Genomic DNA, 18,375 nt, shown 5'->3' with positions numbered 1-18,375 from the left:
TCACTCTCAGATTGTGTCCATATACCCTCAGTAACATCCTCTTTGGGACCTGAGACCCCCTGCCGCAGCAGGTCTCAGGCAGGCACCTCCCATTTCCTCATAGGAAAACAGATGCAAATCTTGAAAGCAGTGGTTTTTTAATCAGGGTAACTTTGTCCCTTCCCCCAGGGACATTTGGAGAAAGCCACAGGAATCTTCAGAGTGCACTGAGAAATGGTTGTCTACAGACATCTGTCAGGTCTAACCATCAGAGCTGGTGTGAAACATCGCACTATCCGTTTTCTACAGTGAGTAGAAACTCATCCAGTCCAAAGTATCACTCAGGCCCAGAAGAAGAAACACCACCTTATAACTTGGGACATCCAAATCTGTGTGTAACACCTGCAATAGTAAGCTTCTATTATGGCCACACCTTGTAATAAGAGTTCTACATAATTGTGTCACTTTATTTATACTTCTTGGGCATTTGCCTCGCTTGCCAGAGGCCCTGGATTTCAGGCTTAGTACTGAAAAAGATCAAAGTAAGGTAAACCATTCATATTGAAAAGGAACCATTACCGTCACTGTTCATGGATGAAGGAATTTAAGGCTTGGTTAGATAGCAGGCAACATGCCCAGATCATGGTCAAGCAAGAATATAGCCTATACTCAAACCCAGGGCTGTTGTAAGGACTCAGGCATTATGCTGGCCTACTCATCACCTGCCAGAATGTGCTCAGGCGGTATCCTGGTCAGCCCAGGGTTCCATGATTGAGTAGTCTGCACACAGGTGCTAAGGACCCCTTTAAAAGACAGACCACCCCACCCACTTTCGTTCTCTTTCGGCTGTTCCCCTGGGGCAGACAGGACTCTTTCTGTCTCCCTCTTCTGTTGTGTTCTCTGTCTCTGTCTCTTTACCTCCTTTTTTTCCTTCTCCCTGCCCTTTCTAATAAAACTTCTCGCTAAGCTTTGTCTGCCTTGCATGTTTGTCTCCCACCTTGGTCACCCTCACCTGCCATGGAATCTGCCAAGGTTCCCTTGCACTTTATCTTAACAGTTATGATGGTTCTTAACCACCCCCAAACTGAGTCTTAGATCTCTCTCTTCCCGGGCCCTTTTCTCTATTGTGCCGTCTTCCCGGGTCTGGGTGATGGTGAACCCAAGAGCTCATCTTTCTTCGATATCAAAGACAACTCCAATATAAGTCTTTCCCAATGTCACAAGAGTTTCTTCCTTTCAGAATTAAAGCGGACGTTACATGAAAGGCACACTCACTAACATGCATTACTTCTCTAGTTGTAACCTTCAAATTGTAGTCACAGCTGGAGAAATGGTTCAATGGTTGAGAGCATGTACACACTTCTTGCAGAGGACCCTGGCTTGGCTCCCAGCACCAACATCAGGTGAGTCTCAGTCAGCCACCTGTGACTCCAGCTTCAAGGTATCTGACGCCTCTGGCCTCTTGTGCACATGACTATAATTGGAAACGTCAAAAACTGGTGACTATGTTCTCAAAACATGAGAATCATGGAATACACTATGACAGAATGTTCTGGTGCTGCTGTTGGGGGGGGGGTTTACAGGAGCAGGGATGGCAGAATTTAGGGACATTTGAGGGTCAGGAAGAATCATTTGAGAAACTTACAATTTTTCAGAAATCATTCCCCCCCCCAAAAAATAAAACCACATAAGGTGAGCTTATATCTCAACACCAGGGAGAGTGAGGCGAGAAGATTGAGTTCAAGGCTGGTCCTAGCTATACAAAGGTCCTGAGACACCATCTCAAGCAACCCATAAAAAGGGACACACAGAAGCTCAATGCAATAGCTAACTTTATTTGTTCAAGAGCTCCTAGTGCAAACATCAGACAAGCCTGGGCTTTGATCTGTGAGCTCCTATCACATGTCAGGGGAGAAGCAAACTGTGACCTACATAAAAGGCTGCAGACTAAAGGCTCACGGTTAGTGACGCTGGAGGTTTGGATTCTACTACAGCCTAGAACCTGGCAGTCACAGGTCTTTCAGGTCCTTCTGGATGTCCCACAGGGTGTCCGCACTCTTCCTGAGCTGAGCGACCTCATCATCCTTCAGCTTCTGGTTGATGACGCTGGTCAGTCCCCGGGCATTGAGGATGCATGGGAGACTGAGGAAGACTTCGTTCTCAATGCCATACATCCCCTGTGAAAGCATTCACACAAGGCATGAGGCCACGGAAAGAATGACCACAAGAGCTATGCTGAATACAAACAACTGTAGGAAGTTCAATAAACACAAACGCATTCTCTTATTTTTCACTCAACTGGTTCATATGTCCCCATATATTTGCTTTTTGATGTCAGTTTTATATTTGCAGACTAAGAAAACTTACACTACCAAAAAAAAAAAAAAGCCTAGTTACAAGAAGGCAGTCAGTACTTAGTGTTTTAGTCAAATATTATTTTCTACTTACATACACTTTGCTATATGAATCTTTAAATGGCTTTCAGTGGTGTCCCTTAATGGATAACTACATGGCAACTCATTTAGTATTTTGTTTTTTAAAATTTTATACTTTTGGTGCCTGGAGAGGCACATGCCTTTAATCCCAGCACTCGAGAGGCAGAACCAGGCAGATCTGAGTTCATGGCTAGCCTATGTAGATCAAGTTCCAGGACAGCCAGGGCTACACAGAGAAACTTGTCTTCAAAAAGAAAAACAAAAAAAGATTTTATTTTATTTTATTTTGTGTGTGTGAGTTTCTGTGTACCGATGAGTACAGGTGTCTACAAAGGCCAGAGAGGGCATCAGATCCCTGGAATTGGAGTTATGATACCCTCAAGAGGTGCCAAAGAAGTTAACTATCTCCCAAACGATCTTTAAACAGGGGGAATTGATTATGGGTCAGCTTCCCTATATAACTAATGGATTAATTATATATAACAACTTAACTAATGGATTAATTATATATAACAAGTTATCTTAATCTTTAAAACTATTAACCTCAAACATTTTTGTACATACACCAAAGTAGAGAAAATAAAAACATTCTCTATGCATTCCAAAAGTCAACGGATACTCGAGTTTTCCCATACTCACCTTGTAAACTGTCCTTAGTACTCTAAGCCAAACATCTGGTACCATGTTGTACTCCTACACTATTTTTGTATGTATAAGTATGCATGTGTGCATCGTGTTTCAGTGTGTATGTGTGTGTGTGTGTGTGTGTGTGTGTGTGTGTGTGTGTGTGTGCGCGCGCGCGCTCACACGTGCGCGCGCGTGCACGTGCATGCACGCACACACGCAGAAGTCAGAGGTTGACAGCGGGGTCTTCCTCGATGGTTCTCTCCACTTTATATGTTAAGGCAGGATCTCCCACTTGAACCAAGAGCTTGACAATTCAGCTTCCCAGCCAGCTCATTCTTGGGGATTCCACCTATTTCTTATAACAACTTTTTCATTCTTGACACTGACATGTGAACATGACACACTTGCTACATATGCTGTCTTGCTATAACTTTACTTTTGTTCAATGAATTTCATTCCAACAAGATGACATAGCCCAGGTTCATCTCATACTTGCTCTTGGCCGAGGATGACTTTGAACTTCAGATCCCTTTGTCTCCACATCCTCAGTGCTCAGATTACAGATCTGCACCACCGCACACGATTTAAGCGGTGCTGGGGAATCAAACCTAGGACCTCATGCATGCTAAGCAATCACTCTTCCCACTGAGCTACATCCCAGCCCCTGTTCTTTTTGCATCTTTTGTATATTTGCTCTATAGTTTTTGAATTAAGCTAGATTTGCTAAGTTATCACGTGTTCCATGAAAGGCTGTCTATGGTTTATTACATAAGCTTAAGATGAACCTCATATATGTTTATTTAATGGTACAGTAGAGGCAAGTCCTGACAGGATTCACAGTTAACAGTTTTGACAACACACAAGGAAGACTTCTTAGAAAACGTTCAGAGAGCATAGCTCCTACAATGTTGAGTGTCCTTGGCCTAGACTTAGGTTGGAAAGAGGAAACCAGGCTTAAACAAACCCAGAATGTGAGCTTAGGCTTCCCCTCGTCTCTCTTTAGATGTATCTCTTCACACAACATAAGACCAGACACTGTACAGCAGTTTCTCTCACCTTCACCATTGTAGACACAGGGTGAATCCGAGATAGGTTTTTCAGCATGGATTCAATGAGGTCAGCCACACTTAACCCAATGGCCCAGTTGGTGTATCCTTTTAGCTTGATGACTTCATAGGCACTTAGAAAAATAAAACATAAGAGATCACTGGACCTGACACTGGGTTGACACCTGCTCTGTCTCTGATGGTTATCTTGGCCATTTATTTATTTATTTATTGGCTTTAGTTCCTTTTCTTAGTAAAGGAGAACACACGCCTGTTCTATTAAGCTTTTTGTGAACATCAAGTGAATTAATGTACAAATAAAATCTGTAAAAGTGTCAAACAGGTGACATATAGGTGGTCAGTGAATGTTTTTGAAGTCACAGTGATTAAGAATTTAAGAATTTTTTAAATTATGTGTATGCATTATGTGTCTGTATTTCTGTATGCTCATGTGGATGCATGTGAACATGAGTGCCAGTATCAAGAGGCCAGAGGTATCAGATGAGCCCGGAGCTGGAGTTATTGGCAGTCATGAGCCACCCAATGCGGGTGCTGGGGACTCAACTCCAGTCCTCTACAAGAGCAGGACACACTCTTAGTTGATAAGGCTTCTCTCCAACTCCTTAGACCATACATTTTCAACCAATATTGATTTACATAAAAGTATTATTACCAAATATATTAATGAACTCAGGAAACAGTGAGAGACAGGAGAGGCCATCAAGGTGTGTAATCTTCTCACTCATGAAATCAAAACATCGTGTAAACTGAAAACTCTAAGGACTTTTTCAACTTTCAGATTTTCTTTAATACACAAGTCAAATTCTCCCAAAGAGTCATTCTAAGTAAAACTTCCACATTTGAGGTAGTAATTTCCCTGCAAGAACTTCCCAAATAGTAACACCGGTTGAATGCTTGTCAGTGATAAGTCGTGGCCCTGTATGTGATGTGTAGGTTCATTTCGACAAGTCTACAGGGTCTTACACTTCACACAACTAATGGGCTCACAGAGAATGTGATTGTGGATGACTATAACCTATACTCAGTGCATCTCGAAGAAGAAGGGTCACAGATAATCTTGAAGCTTAACTGGCTTCTGGCAGCTTGAGTGTCAGGACTGGAGTCCAAGCCTGCATTATGAGCTGCATTTCAAAGTGATGCATTATTTGGGGCAGAACAATCATAAAAGAGAAAGTTGGTAACAAGAGACACAGTTTCAGCAAACAAGACTTGGGTGGGAGATATCTCCAACGGGGTGGGTGGGGGTTGGGGGTAGTAAGACCAGTGCTGCTCAAACACTTCAGCAATCTGCCTGAGTGTGTGTTCCTGTGGTTATGTGACTTACAGGCTCCAGGTTTACCTTATTCATTGACAGGTGACAAGGTGAAGGTTCCTGTCACTAGGAAACTCCAAGTCTGCCTTTATAGCTGGTTTTCTCTTTGAGAAAACACACAGCAAGTCTGACTGGTCTAAATTAATCCTGCCTACTTCTCAAGGACAGAGTCATGAGGCGAAGAGTTCTCCCCGAGCAGGCGGTGTGGGGACAGCTCCGGGTTTTATCTACCGGGACAGCCATGACTCACAGAAATGCGGTCACCGCCGCTCACCTGTCCACCACCATCTTATGTACTTCCTTCCAGTTCTCACTGTCATTGTCCGTTCCCATTTCTGGGTTCAGTTCCTGGAGGGAGACTCCTGCCACATTCACCCCACTCCACACAGCCACTGTGAAAACAAAAACCAAACAAAACTTGCTTTTCCTGATCTCGGATCTCAACTCCGAAGCAAATATCCCAATATCAGTTGGTACCGTCCAGTGGCAATCGTCTCAGTCAAGCTCTCATCCCCTCCGGGGAGATATTTGTTCTGACATTGGCCTTCAACTAGCAACAGATCGGACCTTCTAAACACATCTTTAAGTAAAGCATACATAATCACTGTGAATTTTGTGGATGGGCATGTGCAGGTAGCTGCCCGAGGAGCCCAGAAGCGAGAGTTGAACTGACTGGTGCTGAAGCTGAGGCAATTGGGAGCCACCTGATGTGGGTGCAGGATCTGAACTTGTGTCCTCTGCCTTCTCCCACAGCGGCAAGTGCTCTCACCTGCTGAGCCGAAACTCCATCCCCTACTACTAACCTTGTAACTTGCAAAAAATGTGGCTCAAAACAGTCATTGCATAATTTACAGAGAACGGCATGAAATTCTTTCCAAATCTCTAGGTTTGTAAAAAAAAAAAAAAAATCACAAGAAATTATAGTTTGGGACCATTCTAAACCCTCAATTTTAGAAATATAAACTTCTCTACTGGGGACTGATTGGTAACAAAAGCCCCTTTCTTTTTAAGAAAAAAAAAAAAAAAAGGGGGGAGGGAAACTAGGATACTTATACTCAAATACAGTTACTACAAAAGTGTACTAAAAAGTGATTCAAGGTCTTTATAGTTTAGGGGAGAGTGTCTACAAACAAACATGGGACCTGGACTTTGAAAGCCCAGACTCTTGCTCCTTAGGGACTTCTGGAGGACAATGATGGCTCACGGTATGAACGGTATGAACGAGGGCTCAGGTATATTACACAGCTACAGCAGCTAAACCGCTGGAGGGCACATAAGACCCCCTGCTGTTCCAGGCTAACTAGACATCCTTGTGTCCTTTAAGGGAAACCATGGATCTAATTGTGCCCAAGCAAGAATGGCTTCTCTCTCATTCTGGGTAAATACAGGTCAGTAAGGAAATAGGAACAAAACTGCCCTAGAATAAAAATGGCACAATCACGAGAGAACAAAGCACTTCACATCCACCTGAAAACATGGCAGAGGCAGCAGAGTCAACTTTCCCCACCTGCGCAATACTTGTCTGGAAGGGTGTGAACCTAAGCTAACTATTCAAAACCAGACATGGATGGACATTCATGCTCCAAATGTCAACACCATGAAAACACACAGATCAAGAACTGCCCCAGACTAAGGGAGACCCAGGAAACAGAATGAGAAACAATTCATGATGTCAGGATGGATCCAGATAGGGGATAAGGCCCATAGGACGTCAGAGGGTGGCACTTGCAAATGGCCTGTGGATTAAATATGGGCTCAGTGTTACATTTCCTGATTTTGCTTCCTGTACTGTGGTTATGAAAAAAATTTCATAAATAAATAAATCCCTAGGTGTGGATCCTAGCAATCAGGAGACAGAGGCAGGAGGGTCAGAGTTCAAGGTCATCTGCTACCTGGGAGTTTTAGGCCAACCTGGACTACATGAAAACCAAAAACAAAACCACAGAACAAAGCAAAGCAAGGAGGAAGAGGAAAAGGAAGAACAGAAGAAATCATACATGAAAGGATTTAGTGAGAAAACACGATGGCTGTGACTCGTACTTAACGAAGATGGCAAATACAGTAAGATGGTTCAGCAGGGAAAGGTGTTTGCTGCCAAGACTGAGGACCAGAGCTTGGTCCCTGGTACCCTCGAGACCGGCGAAAACCAACTCCCGAAGTTGTTCTGATTTCCACATGTGTGTGGTGTTCACACAGATATTTTTAAGAATAGCTAGATGCAGTTGGGTATGGTGGCACACACCTTTACTCCCAGCACTAGAGGCAGAGGCAGTGGATCTCTGTGAGTTCAAAGCCAGCCTGGTCTACATGGCAAATTCCAGAATAGCTACATGGCAAGTTCCAGAGTTACACAGTAAGACCCTGTCTGCAAAACAACAAAAGATAGATGGCTGACTGGCTGGATGGAGACAGAAAAGGCAAACGGGAAATACAACCCAAAATACTACTTTTGAATCCCTTCTGAAATAGAGCTAAGTGTATAAAACTAAAATTTGAAATAAAGCAACATTAAGAAGAGTCTGCTTAACCCAGAGGCACAAAGGAAACTATTTTTCTTACCGCTGGAGTCGCCATGTTCGCCCAGAATCCATCCATGGCAGCTGCTGGGGTGAATGCCAAGCTTTTCAGCCATGAGGTAGCGAAAGCGAGCCGAATCCAGATTGCATCCACTTCCAATCACACGGTGCTTAGGCAGCCCGCTCAGTTTCCAGGTGACATAAGTAAGGATATCCACTAAATAGTGTAGAAAAAAAGGAAGCAAATTGGAATTGCTGAACCAATTAGAAGGCGCTCTGGCTTCTCCCTCCCCACATGCCCATCTCTCGGTGAGATACGACCTGAAAGAGGTACGAAATTTAACTTTTCACACCCAGGTTCAGACAAATAACAATGAAGCACTTATAAAGAAATTGTGAATATGAAATATGTAAACGCTGCATAGGCATCATTATTGGACTTAACACTTAGAAACTTCACAAGTCAATGAGCTTTACCCTGAAAGAAAGGAAAAGGACTGCTGCAGTCCTCACTGTGATGGCTTGAGTAAGAAAGCCCCCATAGGCTCATGTATTTGAATGCTTAGTCACCAAGGAGTGATTATGGCCTTGTTGGAGGAGGTGTGGCCTTGTTGGAGGAAATACGTCAGTGTGCAGTGGGCTTTGAGGTTTCAGAAGCCCATGCCCAGGCTCAGGCCCAGGCTCCCTCTCTCTGCCTAGGGATCAGGATATAGAACTCTCAGCTACTGCTCCAGGGCCAGGTCTGCCAGCATCCTCTGAAACCGTAAGCCAGCCTCAATTAAATGAGTTGCCTTGATCATGGCGCCTCTTCACACAGCAACAGAACACTAACATACTCAGACTGCCGCCAATAACAGTCTGTGATTGTGAAGGCTGTCCCCACAAACAAGGCCACTTCTAAGTTAGCAAGGGGTGCCAGTATACATCTTCTTGAGTATGATATTGTCAAATAAATTATCATGAAATTCATGTCATTACTATCTCATGGCTGGACAACTGCTATGTAACTAACCTTCATCCCATGTGGCTCGGTGGTAAAACTTTTGCTGGGTCACAGAAGTGACAGGCGATGTTGGAAAGAAAAGGAAACGCAGACTATCAGAAAGGAAGCCGGAAGTGGGTCTGGCGGCCCCCACCCCTGCACTCCTCTGTGGAGCAGAAGGTACTTTAAACACACTTGACTGGATAATGCCTTTGTATGCCAACTTTAATGCACCAGAAGTGGTTTCCTGGAGAATCAGACTTGGGAGGTCTGCCTTGGAAGTGATGTCATCAGTCAGTGACAACAGAAACAGGATGTGGAGATGGAATACGGCTAGCTGTCTGCCATTTCTATTCTACATCTACCTAGTGTGTGTTTACATACACGACTGAACCACTCAGGAAGCCCCAATCTATACTCATAAAAATGAGGATACAGAAATGATCTCTCGGGTCCTAACTCCCAGGACTAAAGGAACTGCAATGATTTCCCAGGCTTAGTCACAATCCTCCAGGGGAGGAATCAGAAACGCTCTACCATTGTTATCAGCATTCTGTCTATGGTCACCACCATGCAGTAACTTTGATGATAAACTATAGACCAAAGACACGTGACCCTGAAATGGGAGACATAGCCCAATGGTAGAATACTTACCTGCCCTGCAGTTCCATGCCCAGTACTCATGACAAAATACAATTTACTCACAAAACCTTAGACTGTCTTCAGAAAACTTTCTTATAAACAAAGAAAAAAGGCTAAGGCGAGAAAATGCCAAACAAACCCAAGCTGGGCCACTTCAAAGTTATTTTCCATGCAAGATGGTGATAGAAAAATAAAAAGGGGAAATAATTGATACCGGTTTCTAAGAGATGATTCTGTTTTTAAAAAGTTGTATTTATTTTTACTGTATGTGTGCTTATCTGCCTATTTGTCTGTGTACCACGTAGACATAGAGCAGGATAAACCTATCCATAGAGTCCAGAAGAAGGCATCAGGTCCCCCAGAACTGCAGTTTCAAATATCTGTGAGCGGCCATGTGGGTGCTGGGAACTGGACCTGGGCCCTCTGCAAGAGCAGACAATGATCTTAACCACCAAGTCATTCTCTCCAAGCCCCTTCATCCCGATTTATCAGTTTAAGTGAATGGCTCAGGGGCAGCTTGGTGGTGTGGGCTTTGCTTTGTGAACCCACTGACTTTTATCCTGGCCAGCTGGAGCTCAGTAGAGGCTGGAAACAATGTGCTCGTATATTTGTGAGCACCAGAGATCCTCCTGTCTCCATCTCCCTGACATTTCACGTGGATGCTGGAGATCCAAACCCAGGTCCTCATGCTTTTGTAACATGCGCTTTACAGACTCATCCCCCAGCTCCACCTTTAGAGTGTATGCAAATGCCTTCCAACTCTACAACAGAGGAAACAAAAAGACGAAACCCCACAACATAAAACCCATTCTTAAACATTTGTCCTAGGATGCAGCCATCCCTTTTGCAAACACCATCTTTCTGTGCCAGTAACAGAAGACATGTGGATCACCTCTGTCAGTGAACAAACCCGAAAAGATGCCCAAACGCTGAAGCAGACAGGACAGACCAGACAGGCCGCTGTTAGAGCACAGAGTTAGTACCTGGGTTGGAAACCACAATGATGGTGCAGTCGGGGCTGTACTTGATGATCTGAGGAATAATGAACTTGAACACGTTGACATTTCTCTGCACCAGGTTGAGCCGACTCTCCCCCTCCTGCTGGCGGACTCCTGCAGTCACCACCACAATCTTAGAATTGGCTGTCACGGAGTAATCTGGAAGAAAAATGGCAAGAGATGGGGCCTTAAAGTCAACTTCTAGAACATACAATAGATGGCATGTTTGGCCAAGAAGCTTCACCACACATAAGCTTCCAGAACTTATGAGAACTAAATTTCCTGTATTAAAAGACTGTACTTTTTAAAAGGGGTGTGTGTGTGTGTGTGTGTGTGTGTGTGTGTGTGTGTGTGTGTGTGTGTGTGTGTGTGTGTGTAGATCAGTGTATCAGATCTTCTGGAGCTGGAGTTGCAGGTGGTTGTGAGCAACCCGACACAGGTGATATGGATGGAACTCAGGTCCTTTGGAAGAGCAGTACACACTACTTAACCACTGAGCCATTTCTCCAGCCTCTATTTATTAAAAGATTTTCAGGTTCAAGCTTCTACTGCTTCCTTTTTCTTCCTTGAGGGACAATGAAGCAATCCCACTTTAAAGCTGGCAGATAATGAACCAGAGAAATACCCTAATATGTGTTTGTGGCTAAGAAGCTCATTGGATTTCCAGGAAAAGCCAAAACATGCCATCGAGCCCACAGCCCAGCAGGCAGGCTTTCTATGACTGCCCAGAAATTGTTCTGCACATTCCTGTTAGTAACACGGAATACAGACAAAACTCAATTCTAAGTTTCTCTTCAGCCATGCAATGTTACTGAAGTCTGTGAAGGAAAAGAAAGGCAGTGTTTGGCTTTGATTGCAAACCAGATTTCCGTTTCTAATATTTCGGTATTAAGGGATGGGAAATACTTCTAATGCCAGCACTCAGGGGGCAGTGGCAGAAGGACTGCCATGAATTCAAGGCCAGCATGGGCTACAACCATATATGTCTAAAGTATGTAAAGGCACTGTGCAGCCCTGTCTGGCTTAGAACTCACTATGTAGACCAAGCTGGCCTAGAACTGCCTGCCTCTGCCTCCTGATTGCTGGGATTATAGCTGTGCATCACCACACCTGATTACAACATTTTTGATAAGGAAGATTATGTTCTAGTAGTACTAATTTTTGGAGAAGATTTGATACAATCAGCTAATTCTTACCCAACAGCTCACTCGCATCACTAATGCAGTCTATTAATGGTCTTTCCCCATAAAATGCAGGGAATGGTCCATCTCCAACTTACTGACTGTGCTCTGAAGGTGAAGATGGAACTCCAAACCCAAACACCTGACGAAGGACTCCGAATGCTACTCTTCAGTAAGTAACGGCCATTATCTAGTTTCTTCAAGGCAACCAGTCCTGGGACACGGTAGACAGGAAGAAACTACAACACTGCATTTACCAAAACAGGAAAATGAAGGGAGCTGAGGAATGAGAAGATGGTTCTGGGACGGATGAAATACACAGCTTTTCTTGAAAATTGAACAGGCATTGGTGCGGTTTTATTGTTTTGTAAAAAGCATATTTTAAAGATGATTAAAAAAAAGAATACATTCAAATTTTACTTCAGAAAAAACTGTGCTGCCAGGTGCTGCACTGTACACCTACAACCCCGCAGTTAGGAGGGGCCAGCCTCAAGGGCATAGTGAGCCTGGAGTCCATGAGATCTGTCTCCAGCAGACAAAGTGAACAAAAAGCACATGCTTGTGAAAGAAGGCTAGCAAAGATGGCCGTTGGTATTGGCACGCAGGACCACATCCTACAGGGGCTCTCAAGACAGTAGGTTCACACGCTGTGTGCATCAGTAAGCAGAAGCTCCAGAAAAATGCTTTTTAGGAACTGATGCTGAAAAGTTGGCCTGTCCGAGGAAGATGCAGATGGTAACAGCATCACACATCACAGCCTGCAATTCTCTCCTGCTGATTTAGAGACACAGAGATGGAAAAGAATCTCATTTTAAAATGACAATACATTCTACAAGAAGTAGAAATCAGTACAAATTAAAAAAAAAAAAAAGTCCAGGTGTTGATGGCGCACGCCTTTAATCCCAGCACTCAGGAGGCAGAGGCAGGTGGATCTCTGTGAGTTTGAGGTCAGCCTGGTCTACAGAGCAAGTTCCAGGATAGGCTCCAAAGCGATACAGAGAAACCTTATCTTGAAAAACCAAAAAAAAAAAAAAAGGGGGGGGACCATTTCTAAGTAGATGGAAATTTTGTATATGAAATTCCTAAAACCTGTCATTAGCAATTGCTGAAACAATTGGCCACAATTACAACTTTTCTTAGTTAAACAAACAAAAAAATAGTTTTAGCTGGGTGGTGGTGGTGGTGCACATCTTCAATCCCAGCACACTGGAGGCAGAGGCAGGTGATCTCAGACTTCGAGGCCAGCCTGGATTACAGAGTGAGTTCCAGGACAGCCAGAGCTACACAGAGAAACCCTGTCTCACAACCAAACCAAACCAAACCCAAAACAAAGAAAACTTAGGATAGAGTATAGTGCAGGAATACATCGAGTACTCCTAGCGTTCTGCAAGGCCCTGGGTTTGATGCACAGCACACAAGCAGTTAGTTTGTCATGCTGGAGAGTGCACTCCATCTCTGTTACAGAATTACTTCCACATAAGATCCCTTGGAGAATGCGAAGAGACTGCCTACCTTTATCCGCCACAATCTTAGGAGTCTTAAGAAACAAGCTCCCGTGCTGCAGATCCATCATCTCTCCTTTGAGCTTGTCTTCCAAGACATCCACAAGGGCAAGTTCATCAGCTAGAGACTAGAAAGACAAAAGCAGGCATTCATTCCTATCAGGGTTGGCATATGAAGTCTCCCACAGGCTCTCGGTTCCGAACACACAGTTCCCAGTTGGTGGTACTGTCTGGGGAAACTGTAGCACCTTGAGGACATAGAGCCTCATGGGACAAGTGGGTCACTGGGGACAGGGTTCACATTATAGCTGGCTTTGCTTCCTGCCTTGTCTTTGCAGCCTGATCTACAAAGATACAAGCAAGCATGCCTTCTCCGTGTGTCTGTGAGGGAAAATAGAGCACCTACTGATTTGAATTGCCCACCAAGTGTTTGATTACACAAGGAAGGCTTAGCACCAAACTACCCTAAAAAGGCCTTTCACAGAAGGCTAAGCACCCAATGGCTAAAATCCTCAAGAACTTTGGTGTTTGGTACTCAATGACGATTCTAGAGAAAGACACAAAGATCCCTCATGAAAGTAAGTCGGCTCAATAAAAGACACAGACGAGAGAGCAGGTCTCCACATTATGCAACGAATGTGCACATACTTGAAAACACATATGAGAGAGACAGAAAGACAGGCAGGCAAAGACTGACTCAGGAACAACATTAGCGGTGTGTTTTGAGGTCATCATAATTCAGAGAGTAATTCTGGGAGAGTAATCAATCCAACTTAAATCTCCAAGGGCGAGTTCAGGTTGGAGCTGAACTTGAACCATAGAATGCTTAGCTTGGTTCCGAGTAGCTAAATGCCTTGGCAGGAAAGGCAGCCAACTCTTAGGATTCAGAGTCAGCCCTCGGGAACCAATCCCTAAGCACAGGGAGAGGTGACAGCTCTGTCTCGAATATGGACACAAAATTTCACCTACTTTATTTAAACATGTTTGAAGAAACTTTGAAAGCGGTTTTGTTCTTTTGCATGAAGCATCTGAGAGCCCACACACCCTCATTTGCATTTTTAAGTCCTAAATTAACACCTTCTCACCTAATAATAACCTAACATTCTGCAACAACAACCCTGTCTTTTAGTAACGGCATTATGTGAGCCACTGACGTCAGCAGGGCAACACCGTCTAGTGCTTATACCAAAGAGCACGTCACTGGATGTCAGTGCTTCCGTGTCAGTGGGTGTAGAGAATTAGCTTCCAAGTGCATGCCTGACTGAAGGAAGGAGGGGCGTCAACACCTAAAATATCTCTAGAGCTGATTATAGCTCAATGTGTATGAGGCACACAGTCTGTGAGCAGCCACACAGAGTGCACGACCAAGGACTGAAGCTGCTGAATGACTCAACCTCCGTAACGGCATCTCCATAGCTCACGCATTTACTTCTAATATAAATACATCGATAAGGAGCCGGGCCAGTTGGAAGCCAAGAATGTTACTGTAGAAATCTTTTAACCTCAAGTCCCGAGTGGACCAGATTTGGTTGTGGATCCTGCCTCCTAGTTCATAATGACTGACATCAACCCGTTGGTATTTGATGCCAGCATTTTTATATTCAAGCATTTGTTAAGCATGACATTTTTTGTGGGAGGAAAAGATATAACTTGGCAAATAATTAACCAGATGGGGAAGTACCATTCACTAATTTGCATTTTGAGTTTGTGCTAGCCTAGGGATATGCAGTAAAATAATCCGGGCATCAGCCGGCCGGCCAGCCGTGGGCTGCAGGATCCAGGGTTACAGCTCCCTCCAGGGTCCTGTGCGGCTGTGGCACTGGGTGGGTTATTTGCACTAAATAAACCCATTGTTTTGTGGTGCTGAGGAACTGAACCCAAGGCCTTGTGCTCTGCAGGCATGCTCTCTACCTGAGCATATTTTATCTCTATTGTCAACTTGAGAGTTCACTGTCACATGGTGGTATAGCCTGATGGGGATGTCCTTCTGTATCTAAGTTTCTCTCATTTGTTGATGAATAAAACACTGATTGGCCAGTAGCCAAGCAGGAAGTATAGGCGGGGCTACCAGATGAGGAGAAATGTAGCCACCAGGAGAAATGTAGCCACAAGAAATAGGACACAGGGCATTCTCCGTTAAGCCAAGACCACGTGGAAATACTTAGCTTATTAGAAATGGGTTAATAATTGAGAGAGAGCTAGCCAGTAAGAAGCCTGAGCCATCGGCAAAACATTTTATAATTAATATAAGTCTGTGTGTATTTATTTGGGACTGAAAGGTAGAGGGGCCATGTGGGAAAGAAACTCCATCTACAATAGCCATCTGTGCAGCTCTTATTTCTGCAGCTGCGTGACAATGGTGCCATCATTTCTCCTGCCTCTGTCACTTTGTCTTAAAATAAGGATAAGAAAAGTTCTCTATTAGGAGTGTGTGGTGGTACAGGCCAAGAACTACAGCACCTGGAAGTCTGAGCTGATGCAAGGAGAACTGCCATGAGATGGAGACCCCCACAGCAAAACAGTAACAACTACCCCACACACAAAAAAACATTGTGTTTTTTCTATCCGTTATTTAGAATAAAGCACTTTAATAGTACTGTGCATGGTATATTTGTGATTTGTATTTATTTTTAAAAGAAATGTAAGCTCAACTGTTTTTGTTCTGACCAAAGGAAGAGTGGACGCTAAATTAAAACTATTTAAAACCCCTATAGTTCAAGGAAACTATCACAAATCATAGGTATCCAGTCAATGAAAAATAGCTAGAAAAACAGGTACAAGAATACAGTACATACACACTGATGGGTTCTTTGAATAACTATTTCTCAATTAAGAGTCAGAATTTGACCCTTTAGAATGCAAAATGTACACACCGGAGCAATGGCTCTGAGATTAAGAGCACAGGCTACTCTTGCAGAGGAACCAGTTTAGATTCCCAGCACTCACCTGGTGGCTCACAACCATCCATAACTCCAGTTCCAGAAGATCCAACACCCTCTTCTGGCCTCTTCAGGCATGAATGCACATACATTCAGGCAAAACATCCATACACACAAAGTAAATAAGAAAGAATTTTATGTTTGGGGTCAGGTCTTGTGGCACTTCCCACAATGCCAACATTCAGGAGGTGGACACAGGAGGGATGATAAGTGTGAGGCCAGCATGGGATACACACACACACACACACACACACACACATATCTCAAAAGCAATAAAAATAAAAAGGCTGGGAATGACACAACCCAGGGATTGAATTGTAGAACGCCCGCTTGCTCAGCATGCAAGACAGTCCTTGTGCTCAGCCCCTAACAAAACAACCACCACCAACCCTTAAACTTCACAATCAGAAGGAATATGCTTGGTCAGAGGTATTCTGGAAGCCTCCACACAAAGAGTCAGTGTGCTCTACAGCGGGGGAGGGGCTGCTCGATTGCCTTCTCTCTTCCTCAGAGTGAGCAAGGCCTCATCACTAAAGTCAGAGAAGCAAGGAAAGAAACTGGTGTGAACCATGACGGTATCTGTAAGGGCAGCTGAGAATCTAGAGGGGTAGACAGCAAAAGGAATGTCAAGTCTAGGGAAACTTATTTCCAAGTAAAGGCACAGGTTCAAAGTTTGAGAATAGTAAGACATTCTTTCAACAAGCCACTCTACAAAAAAATCCCTTCAGAAGAAAAGGCAGAGAGACCACTGCATCTAAATTTTCCAGTCACTCATTCAGCCACAGGCTTCAGTTTATCACCATAGAAACAAGGCCAGTTATCATGCTTCACCTCCTGATGTGGTAACCACCCAACAGATACAACCAGATTAACCACAAGGAAACACCCACAAGGCATACACTGAAGAGGATGCTCTGAAACTGACCTGGACCACTAGAAAAAATGTCAAAGGCTTGCAAGACAGAAAAAGAGGCGTAGTAAGGATATAGAACACATGTCTTGGATTGAGGAAAAAAACAGCTATAAGTGGTATGATGCTGACAACATGGAGAATTTTAAGTATGAATATGGTGGGGGACACCACACTACAACTACAGTAGTGTTAAGAAATCCCTGGATGTAGCTCCAGGGTGGTCACTCAGAGCGACCAGAATTCTCTGATATATGAACAAGTACTAACAGGTAAGTGTGACCCTACAAGCTATCTCAGGTTGTTGAGAGTGTCTAGAAACAACCCTGATCCTAGGCTGTGCAGACGGAACATGCCTTCCTGCAGGAATTGTGACCTCTGTCGCTCTTCAAACATACCTTTCCCAGAATGCTGATAGCACATGCCATTCCAACTTGTCCGACACCTACTACGGTGATCTTGTTGTTCGGGAGGGCTGTGTCCTCTTCTGTGACTGGGGCAATGAGTTTTTCCTTAAGGGTTGCCATGTTGCCCTACAAGAAAAGGGCGATCAATGCATCTTCCGTGAGTAGACTCAGAGAGAACCAGCCTCAAACCACACAGCTTCAATCCCAAAGTCAAGTAGAGCACAAGAGCCTCAGGGTAGTGTAAGTAGAGTATTTGAGGGAACCGCATCTCATTTAACGGAGGATTTAATCAGAGGAAATTTCTCCAGGAGCTTAAAATAAAAATTCTTCCCTGAGCAGAGGACTCCATGCAAGCAATTAAGTTGTCATCATCACTCCTATGACCTTTTTGTTGTTATACAACAACTGCTCATTACTAGCTAAAGGATAGGGATATTTATACTTACGCGAATTTCTTTCTTTTGTCCCTATAAGGAATTTATGTGCCACCATGTTAACCAGCTAACTTATAGTTAAGCTTTTTAAAAGTCAACGTAAATGATTATAACTTCCATTATAAATGGTTACCTTCACTCCTGGAGGACAAAGACTTGAGTTTTGCACTTTAAATCACATCAAGCTGCCTGCCTTCCTTACAGGTTTCTTCTTCACAAGTGCCAGATTTAGTAATCTATGCTGATTGCTTTAGCCTGGTCCTCTTTAGCTATCAGCTGAGGCTCCCTCCCTTTCCACAGCCCATCCTGCTCTTTCTAAAGCCTGGGTTTTCACTTCTAACCTGTGAAGGGTTAAGTGACAAAACCTAGCTTAGTGGACTGCCCTTGGCTGTCCTGAATGAAGAACCCGGGGTCAAACACACTGTTTTCTTCCCTGACTTGTTT

The 18,375-nt window shown here is 43.9% G+C and overlaps 1 protein-coding gene across 1 annotated transcript; it reads right to left on the bottom strand.

Annotated features, from left to right (window-relative positions):
• Positions 1-1,988: 1,988 nt before the first annotated feature.
• Ldhb (lactate dehydrogenase B) lies at positions 1,989-17,617 on the bottom strand. The gene is made up of 7 exons (XM_035448772.1): positions 17,489-17,617; positions 13,252-13,369; positions 10,544-10,717; positions 7,980-8,153; positions 5,695-5,812; positions 4,098-4,221; positions 1,989-2,156 (listed from the first exon to the last, which is right to left on the bottom strand). The coding sequence occupies exons 1-7, from the start codon at positions 17,615-17,617 to the stop codon at positions 1,989-1,991; spliced, it is 1,005 nt and encodes a 334-aa protein (XP_035304663.1).
• Positions 17,618-18,375: the final 758 nt, after the last annotated feature.

This window comes from Cricetulus griseus, chromosome 8 (genome assembly GCF_003668045.3).
Source record: "Cricetulus griseus strain 17A/GY chromosome 8, alternate assembly CriGri-PICRH-1.0, whole genome shotgun sequence".
NCBI lineage: Eukaryota > Metazoa > Chordata > Mammalia > Rodentia > Cricetidae > Cricetulus > Cricetulus griseus.
This window is presented reverse-complemented; position numbering and strand designations above follow the sequence as displayed.